Source organism: Molothrus aeneus, chromosome Z (assembly GCF_037042795.1).
Source record: "Molothrus aeneus isolate 106 chromosome Z, BPBGC_Maene_1.0, whole genome shotgun sequence".
NCBI lineage: Eukaryota > Metazoa > Chordata > Aves > Passeriformes > Icteridae > Molothrus > Molothrus aeneus.
In genome coordinates this window covers 56,830,090-56,839,994 of record NC_089680.1, presented here as the reverse complement: position 1 = coordinate 56,839,994, position 9,905 = coordinate 56,830,090, and the positions used below count along the sequence as shown (strand labels likewise).

Here is a 9,905-nt window from a genome sequence, read left to right as displayed (position 1 = left end):
ACTCTGTCCGAGATAACCCAGTCCTCGATTGGCCATTAATTATAAACATCCAAGATGGGCCAATCACAGGTGCACCTGTTGCATTCCACAGCAGCAGATAACCATTGCTTACATTCTGTCTCTGAGGACTCATAGCTTCTCAGAAGGAAAAATCCTAAAGAAAGGATTTTTAGTGAAAAGATGTCTGCTACGCATTTCCTATCGATGGCAAAGCTCCTTAGAAAACTCAAGGGATGGCTGAAGCTCTGCTTAAAGATGATACATTCCCTTTTCCCTCCTCTCAGCTGGCGGGGCAAAAGGGCCTCCTCAGACACAGCCATCTCCTCTCCAGTCCTCCTGAACTTGCTTTTCCCAATTAAGGCAAGCAAAACTGCCTACCTCACTATGTTCTTTGGGCCTCTGAAAGGGACTGTCCACTTAGCTACAGCCTGGCAAGGAAGGGAGTCTTACAACACTCTGGATATTTTTGACTTTTATTGCCTCTCTGGCTGAAACAAAGTATCCCCTCACTACTTCTCCATCTTCATCATTCTGTCCTGCAGGTGGCCTGTCCAGGCTGACAGCTTGAAGTGCCTGCAGGGTCCAGCTCTGCTGCAGACCAGCTTTTCCTCTCACAGCTTAATTCTTATTATGAAAATTCTTTCATTTCTACTTAAAAGATACCTCAGAGCTTCCCTAAATTAACAACACTCTATTCTAAGCTAAACAATTATCCTCTATTATCTAAGCTATCCACATTCTATAGTCCTTAAAAGCTGAGCCCTATATTTCCTAATTTTTTTAAACTTTCATCTTTTTGAGAAAGAAGAACAACAGAGCTTTAAATTGAACCTAACAACACACCTAACCGAACCTAACCAAACCTAACCTAACCAAACCTAACAGCTAAACTGAGCAAATATCAAAACTATCACGTTTCCTATCTACGGCACAGCTCCTCTTAATACTCGGGGGATGGCTGGAGCTCTGCCGAGAGATGACACATCCCCTTTTCCCTCCTCTCGGCTGGCGGGGCACAAGGACCTCCTCCGGCGCAGGTGTCTCCTCTCCCATCTTCCTGCACTTGCTTGGCTGAGATGATCAGAGCAGCCAGGCTGGAGGCAGGATTGCCTGAGGTCACAAAGGGATGCTGCCCAGAGGAAAAAGAACAAAGAAAGGAACTCTTACTTTCCAGGATCCCATTCTCTCGGGCTCAAGCAGGATTCCCTGGCTACCAGGAAGACACACAAAGAGCACCAAGGGCAGCATGTCCCCCTGCGCCTTCCTGTGCTGGGAGCTGTCTGTGCCACGTGGCCCACACTCCTCCTCATCCCTCCCTGCAGGTGTCCTCAGCTCCCAGGGCTTTTGGCCCCTTTGCTTTTTCTTACCTGCAGGAGTTCCTGGGCAGACCAGCGCCTGTCCTCGTCTGCCTGCAGGCAGCAGCGGAGGAAATCGCGCAGGAGAGCCGAGTGGTGCCTGGGGTGCTGCAGTTTTGGGGGCCTGTTCCTTTCTATCAGCTCAAAAACCTACAGCACATGGATGCAAGAGGACACTCCACCTGCTCCTTTGCTAGCCACACAGAGCTCTCTCCACACAGAGCCCTCTTGCTAAGCTGCACCTTACCCTGAGACGGGCTTCCCGCTGGTAAGGAGCTTCCCCTTCCACCATTTCCAGCCCCACGATCCCCAGGGACCAGATGTCCACTTTGGGGCCATAGGCTTCTCCTCTCACCACCTCCGGTGCCATCCAGCTGGGAGTGCCGACGCTGGAGCTGCGCTTGCTGCGCTCAGGGCTGAGCTGAGCACAGAGACCAAAGTCACCTGAGGACAAAAACAAAGCCTGTCAAAGCCAGCTACCACTGGCAAAGGGGCCAAAACCATTGCCCACTCCAAGCCTGACCAGGCCATGCTGAATCTAGCTGAAAAAGCAGCTGAGCTCTCCTGCCATGTGGCTGGAGCCAGGCAAATAAGGCATTGGTCACTTCAAAAACACCCTGACGATTCACGCACTGGCCAAGCGGCGCTTCTGCCCAAGTGGCAGTCACCAAAATGTGAGCGCAAGGCATATGCTGGAAATGCTGCAGCCCAGCAGGGATACCCACCCAACTTGACAGATCCATCCATGCCCACAAGAATGTTGCTGCTTTTGATGTCCCTATGGATGACTTGGCGGGAATGAAGGAAATGCAGTCCTTGCAGGCACTGAGAGAGAAAAAGGAGGGAGGGAAAGTTAACGTGCAGGATCTGATTTCATCCCACCAGCAAGGAAAGAGCTCAACGGGATTGACGGCTTTCTCAGGGAATTGTGAGTGAGGGTGCAGCACCATGGTGCTGTCACCAAGAAGAGCTTGCTGCTTCAACACTCTTGGAAGTTTTTTCTAGATTTCCAAGCAAAGGCATCTGGTCTCCCAGAAGTTCCACCAGCCTTCGGTAGGAAGCGCGTCACCTTTGGCTGGGAGGCGGCACGGCAAAGATTTTTGGGGAAGCCTAGTGGCAGCAGAGGAGGAAGCAGCACCTTCGAGCTGTTCCAGAATCCCTCGCCATCTGGGCTGCAATGCTAGCCTTTGAAGCTGAGGACAGCTCTTTGCCCTCAGCTTGAAATTCTGCCACCTGCATGCTGCCTTCCAGTGGCAAGCAATGTAGGACAGACAGACAGGCTCCAGGCAAACATTCCCAGGCAAAGCTGAGAAGAGGAAGCAAGTGAAACCAAGCGACAGAGCGAGCGCCAGCGCCAGAGGACAGACAGGATGGAAGAGTGCAAGAACAGAGCCTGAGGAGTGCGGGGACACCGGCAGGCAGTTCACTTCCCATGCTCTTTCTTCTCCTGTGTGTTGTGACAGCAGCAGCAGCAGCAGCAGCAGCAGCAGCAAAAGAAAGGTGAGAGCAAGAAATCTCAGCTCTCCTTAACCTCCAGCTGACAAGCAGCATCCTGGGCAGGCCTGGGGAAGCACAAGCAGGATCCCTCACCTCCCGACAGACAGCGCCTAGCTGTCCTTCCTCCAGGTACACTGCCCTGAGCACATCAAACAAGGTGCCGCCGTCCATGAACTCCATGGCCAGCCAGAGCTCCGCATCCACAAGGTAGCTGAAAGAAGAAAACCACGGCATGGAGAGACAGCAATGGGCACAGCCTCAGTCACCCCAGGGCCTGAGCCAGGTTTTTGCAACTGCTCTCCAAGCTACATGTGCCACAAGAGATTATTGAACACCAGCTCCACCTCCTCCCACACTCTGGAGACGAGCAGAGAAATCATCACCAGCTCCGTTCTCTGCCAGCGACCAAAGGGCATCGCCTCTTCTGGCTTGCACGAGCTAAAGCTACATTGACATGAGAATACGCCAACCTGTCTAAGTAGGTAACGATATTGGGATTCCTATTGTCCCTCATGGCCAGGATTTCATTGGCAGCCAGCTCCTCGGACATCTCCTCCTCGAGTGACATGATCTTGATTGCCACCTGAAATGACATTGGCGACCGTTACCTTGAGAAGACGCACCCTGCTGGAGATCACAAGGAGCACGGAGCGAGTGCTGGCGCAATGAGGCAGCGGGCTGTGCCAAAGTGCCTTGTCACTAGACAGCAGAGCTTAGCAGAAGCACCAAAGGCCATCCCAAATGCATTCTGCCCCCTGAGCCTAGACTGCACTTCAGAGGAACAGCCTCTGCTGCAGACATGGAGCAGCCATCCAAACCTCCAGGCAGAGCTCACAGCAGCGGGGAAAGCGCTCCAGAGCTGCAAAATGGCATGGGGCTGTTGGCACTTTACCTGTTGTCCGCTGCTGGTGTCAAGGGCTTTATAAACAGCTCCAAACCCCCTAGAAAGTCAAAGCAGCAGAAAGAGCCCTTTATCCCTTGGCAGTGAAAGCAAGCCCAGGCAGCAGATCTCCCCAGGCTGCCTGGACGCCTTCCTTAGAAAATGCCTGGCTGCGGCGTCTCTCCGGCCAGCAGCACGTCAGCCCGTGAGCCCTCTGCCATGCGGGGCAGGCTGTCCAAGGGAACACTAAGGTCCAGCATGAAGACCAAGGGCCGCTGGAAATCTCCAAGGCCCACACCCAGCCAGGTAATTTCCAAACCTAAGGGGGAACTCTCTCCTTGTGCGGGTGTGCATGCATGTGTGTGTCAAAAAAGTGAGAACAATTAGAGTCAGAAGACTGTCCTTGAGAATCTGACATTTCTTGAATGGCAAGGTGCTCTTTCAGGCCAGAAAGCTGCAGGGCAGGGGGTTTCCCAGCTCCTGCTCCTCGTTGCTGCAAGCAAGACACTGCCAGCATCAACCTGTCTTTGATGAGGCCTTTGGATTGCTCTGACCAAGCAGTCCAGGCAGGTGACAGGAGGTCAAGCCAGAGCCTGACCATGATTGGAGCTTGCCTGACTTCACGCTTGATATTGCACTGGCCAAAGACCTGGCCCACACTTTTGTAAAATGAGCCGATGTCACGCTTACCCTCGTCCGAGTTCTTCAAATGCCGTGTATTTGCTCATTGGCTGGCCCAGACTTGCGATGCTCCCTGAAAGACAGAAGCAGTGCAGGGCGCTCACTCGCACACAGAGACGCCACTCCCCAGAGCGTCCAAAAGACAGCCCCACTGCCGGCAGCTCTGGGCCCTTTGCGGTCCCTTGGCCTCCAGCGGCTGAGACCAACACGTGGGAGGGCCATCTTCTCGACCTTTCATCAGGTGGCCTTTCCAAGAAGGCCTTTATTTCTTTCAAGCGCAGCATCCCATGTGATAAGCCAAAATGATGAGCCCTTAAGAAGGGGGCCCTAAGAGGTAACCAAGGGCCTTTGCAGCCTCTGCAGTCACACCCACCATCACTGGCAGGTCCACTGCCAGGGGCACAAAGTGTCTGAGCTGGAGGAGGAGTAAGAAGGAGAGCCAGAAAACAGCTGGGGCCAGAGAGCTCCCTGGGGCCTAGTCACTTGCTAGGTGCCAGCCTTCTGCTCAAGCAGAAACAAGCTCGGCTTTTGTCTTTGGCCCAGAAGGCAGCCCAGGCACAGCCAAGCCAGGCCCAGCCGCCCTCACAGGCAGCAGGGACTCCCTGAGCGCTGCCACGCTGCCTCAGAGCACAACAACAGCTTCTGCAGAGAGGCCTAAGTGCCTCTGAGACCGAGGGGCAACTTCTGGCGCAGCCTACACCCAGACACGCACACAACACACTGCTCTGGCAGACAAGAAATGCACCGGACGTACTCAGTGTCTTCAGGCCCTGCTCCTCCCTCATCTCGGGCTGCTGGGCTGCGCTGCTGCAGGAAGTGCCAGCAGCGGGGGGCGAGCTGGCTGCTGCAGGCCATGCTGGTCCAGCGGCACCAGGTTGAATTGCAGAGCCCGTCTTGAGCTGGGACAAGAAAGGATTACCCGTCAGAAGGGTGGCTGGCACACATGCCCCGCGGAGCGCACGGCAAAAGCAAGGCCTTGGGAAGGTGCTGTCAGCCACTGCCAGGCCTCTCCAGCTAGGGCGTTTCCCACGTCCCCTTCTCAAAGGCAACTTTGGGAAAAGCCCAAAGGCTACTTGGATCCAGCCCCTCACAGCCACCTCCATGCTCCATGTTTTCAGCTTTTCTGCAAGACACTGGCAACAAGGTATTGCTGGGGCTGCCAAGATCCAGAAAGAGATCAGAGCAGGGCCCCAGAGCCTTGTTGCTTTCCTCCTCCTGTCTTTCCCTGGGCAATGAAATCAGCCCGGAGCTGGCATGCAACGGTCTGCTCAGAAGCCCGCAGTGTGTCCTTTCTCTGATCTGTTTCATGGATTTCCCCTCTCTATGGCAGCCTTTAGGGAGCGGCCCTTTGGAGCCGCCTTCCAGCCCTGCCCAGACCCACTCGCCCTTTACAATGCAGGGCTGCCAAGGATTCTCCTCTCCAAACTCTGCTCTGACTGGCTGGAAGCGAAGCACAGCCTGAAGCTAATTAGTCCATTAGGAGAGGGCAGGTCCCTTCCAGGGCCCAGTGTCTCCCAGGTATCCTGCAAGGCTGTCAATTGTGTCTTTGGGCCGCTCTGTCCGCTGACCATGGGCAGCCTGCACTGACAAGGGGCTGACTCCTACACTGAGAATCATTGAATGCTGCCTCCTGTCTGATCCCAAGAGACATTGTCGGGCCCTCTCAGCATCCCAGCTTAAATGTCAAACTTCCGAACCCATTGGCCGGGGCTCCCTGGCTTGCCTGAAGCAGCACTATGTCATGGCAGGAAGACAGACCGTCAGAATTTTCAGCCAAGAGCAACAAGGGCTGCTCCAAAACGGGAAGCCTGGCCCTGCACCAAAGGCAGTGCCAAGCTCAGCTGCCACTTACTGGCTCTGCAAGTTCAGGCTGTGGAGGGACAGCAGCTGGAGGCTTGATGTTCCTTTGCTGCTCTTCAGCCTCTTCCTCAATGACAGAGGCAGCCAGAGGAGCAGCTGACCCTGCTGTTGAGCCCTGCAGACAGACAGAAGTGAGAGAGATGGGCAAAAGCCAATCCCTTAGGAGCTGCTTTCTACTGAGCTGGGAAAGGACCCAGAAGAAGGGGAAATCATAGACTTTGATACAAGTGGGACTCTGAGTCACGAAAACCCGAGGAAGTTGGCTGAACGAGCTGCTACTCCATCTTGCTGTGCATTTGAACTTCCCTGCTGCCTAGAAGCAGCAAGATGCCTTGGAGCTGTCCCATTTGCCTTTCATCTCTTGAAAGGCTCTTCACTGGAAAATCAGCAAACAGCCAGGGCTCCCTCTGCTACTGCTGATGCCACCGGGCAGCTGGCCTTCCTTTCAGCCTCCCACGCTGGCACTCCACACTCGACTGCAACAGGCCAAGCTGGCAGAATTGCTGCACAATTCTCACACGCCAGCAACGTCTCAGCTTCCTTCGCCACTCACCAAAGGACAGGCTTGTCTCCATCCGCGTGTCAGGTGACCTGCAGCGAGCAAGGCAAAAGGAACCAGAGGCCCTTAGAAAAGTGCCCGTGCTGGCGACTCCCACAGCACAAGGCAGTCCCAACACAGAGCATTTCCCTTTCCCAACATGACTCCAGGAGCAACAGCTCTTTCCCACAGCCAGCAAGAGAACAACAAGGATGCTATAGTAGGCTCTGTCTACATTTGGGCCTCTTTTGCCAAGAGAGAAATAGAAACACGGTGGTGGAAATGCCCGCTGCTCTTCAAAAGTTTGAGCTTCTCTTGTGCCCAACAGCTCAAGCAGCATTTTCCTCTTCTCTTTCCTGCATTTTAGATCTCTATTCTTTTAAATTACATGCCCTAATTCCCATCCCTTGGCTGAAGATGATAGCCCAGCAAAGCTTCCACAAAGGGCCCCTTCCCTGTGGCAGCTCCCTGCTGAAGCAGCCCAGGAACAGCTGCTGGGCTCAGCAGCAAACCCTCCCTGCATTGGAGTTTGTGCTGCATCGCCGAGGGAATCGCAGTCTTGGCACACCATCAAAAGGTCAAGTCACGCAGCCAAGGCCTCTAAGGGCAGAAGTTGGAGGGAATGGTGCTTTCCTTTGCTCCTGGAGAGAACCACTGAGTTAGTGGAAGTACTTCTGAGGATCTTCCCTCAGAGTCTGCAATTTGCAGCTTGTCTCGCTTGAAGCAGCAAGCTGAGGAAATGACGGACTCTGCTGCCACACCCTCTCTCGGGGAGGGAAGGCAACCGCTGCAGGTTGCACGGCAAATACTCTGCACCCGCCACCCTCTACAGATTCCCGCTTTTTAGCTGATGCTGCTGGCGGGACATTGACCAAAGCAGAGGCACCTTCATGGCCATTTTGTTCCCAAATAAACTCGGTCACTGGTGCGGCATCAGGAACAGAGTGAAGCAAAAGCTGGGCGATGCCAGCCCCAGGAGAAACCTTTACTTACGAGTCAGCTGGGTCAGGTAGTAGCCAGAATAGACAACGGAAAAGACGGTGCAAACCGCGGCACAGACTTGCCCGATCATTTTGGCAGCACTGTGCGGGTTTGCACGCCGAATGCCACCCAAGGGAAAGCCAAGACTCCTCTCGGGGTGCAAGCCGTCTGCTGAGAACTCCTTGCGCACGAGGATCCTCCTGCAGGGAGCGAGCAGAAGAGCTGCTCTGGACGACCAGGCCTTGTGCGCACTGGGACAACACTGTGCTGACAGCACTGTGACATGGCACCGCTCCTTTGACCTCACAATAGCAGCTGCTCTGTGGCTTTCTTGTGCCCAGCAAGCCAACCTTCTGTACAGCTGATGTGGAAGAAAAGCCTGGGAAGTTCTCCTCACTCATAAAGCAGCAGCAACTGTCCTCCCAGCCCATAAGGCAGTGCTCAAAGCATCCCAGGGCAACTCAGAAAATGCACCAACCCAAGCAGCATCCAAGGAACCCAAGCAAACAAGACTTTTTGGTCCCAAAAGCTTTGACTGAAAGCAAGTCTGCTTCTTTTAGATGGCATCCTAGCTGGTTCTGAAAAGCCTAACTTCTTCAATGACATTTAGGGGGCAAAAGAAGCAAAGATAATAAATTTCCAGGACTATTGTTGGCTGCAGTCACTTCTTGAGACGCGGGAGCATGCTGACCTTTGCTCTGACTTGCTTTGGAGGCTGACCTCCCTTTGTGGAGGGAGACCCTGGCTTAGCTCTTGACGCAAAGCTTCTCTGGTCCTGCTTGCTGTTTCTCTGGCAGCTGAAAGTCTCAGAACATCTGGAAGAGACGTGCGCTGATTCTTGGGCTGCCACACTTGTGGCGTGTCGGAGCTCAGGCAGCAGCCTACAGCCCACTGCTCTGCAATGGCCTGCAGAGGTTGAGCCTAATGGAGGCCCCTTTGGAACAGTCCAAAGCTGCAGTGGTATATTGGGGTGCATGAGACAGACAGTACTTTGGACTTTATTAGCATAGAGAACTGATAGATAAAATGCCTTGGTAAAATGCCTTGAAAGCATGTTGCTATATGCATAAGTTTTTTATGTGATTTCAACCTAATCATTGTAGTACACCTTACTACTCTCCCTAAAATAGTATATAAGTATTTGTATCCCACAAGAAAATCGGATTCTGATCACCAAATCAGTCTCCCCATCTCTCCCCATTGCCGAAAATTGGTGCCCTGTTTGAGGAAATGAATTGGCCTGATTGGCGGGCAGTCGGTGAGGCCCTGGAACTGATCGTGACGGTGAGAGAACCGCGTTTGGGCCCGCAATCCCTGTCTGCTGCAACTTGACAGGTGAGCCAGGGGATCTAAAGGAATGGGAAAGGAAATGTCCAAAGAGAGAGACGTCTATGAAACCATGCTTGCCCTTCTGGACAGGCGTGGCTCCCCCATCCCAAAGCATGACCTTAAGTCACTTCTACGATGGGTGTCACACATGGTCCCCAACACTACCCCTTCTTCCGTATTTACTCCCCACTTCTGGGACAAGGTCGGTATAAAGCTCTATGACCTTGCTACGCTGCCTGTCCACGAGCCAGAGCTCCGAATGCTTCCTGCTTGGAAGGCGGTCATGAACGCAATTAAAAAAGAGGGAAGGAACGGGGAAGACTGTGAGGGTACAGATTATGAGGCTACCCTGAGACGGCCCCGGCAACTGCGCCGGATCAAAACCTGCCCAGATCCTGCTCCCCATCCTCCGTCCGCACGCCCTCCCCAGCGAGTGCCAGGGATAGAGCCCGGTCGCCACCCCCAGTCCCACCGCCACACCGCCAGCCATCCCAGAGCCGCCAGGCTCTTATGGCTTATGCGACAGACACTGACTCTAGCAGTGAAGGGGAGCTGGACTCTTTCAACCCCGACCCTGGAAAAGATGTGAGCTTACTCCCTTCAGATACGCGTAACAATTGGTTATGGATAAAAAGGAAAGCCCTTAAGGACAGAGATTTTGACACTGCTGCAGAAATCTTTGTGGCCCTTGCGCAATTCGGCCCGATGGGCGTAAATGCACAATGGGTGCTCCTAGATCACTCAGAAAATTAAGGAACTGCACCATACCACTGTGGAATATGGA

At 53.7% G+C, this 9,905-nt stretch overlaps 1 protein-coding gene across 1 annotated transcript; it reads right to left on the bottom strand.

The window, feature by feature from the left end:
- Positions 1 to 940: 940 nt before the first annotated feature.
- On the bottom strand, positions 941 to 7,883 carry LOC136569395 (serine/threonine-protein kinase PAK 3-like). The gene is made up of 12 exons (XM_066569788.1): positions 7,805 to 7,883; positions 6,827 to 6,864; positions 6,266 to 6,388; positions 5,168 to 5,312; positions 4,423 to 4,486; positions 3,745 to 3,793; positions 3,323 to 3,435; positions 2,946 to 3,063; positions 2,081 to 2,180; positions 1,603 to 1,799; positions 1,368 to 1,505; positions 941 to 1,129 (listed from the first exon to the last, which is right to left on the bottom strand). The coding sequence occupies exons 1-12, from the start codon at positions 7,881 to 7,883 to the stop codon at positions 941 to 943; spliced, it is 1,353 nt and encodes a 450-aa protein (XP_066425885.1).
- Between the last annotated feature and the right edge of the window lie 2,022 nt (positions 7,884 to 9,905).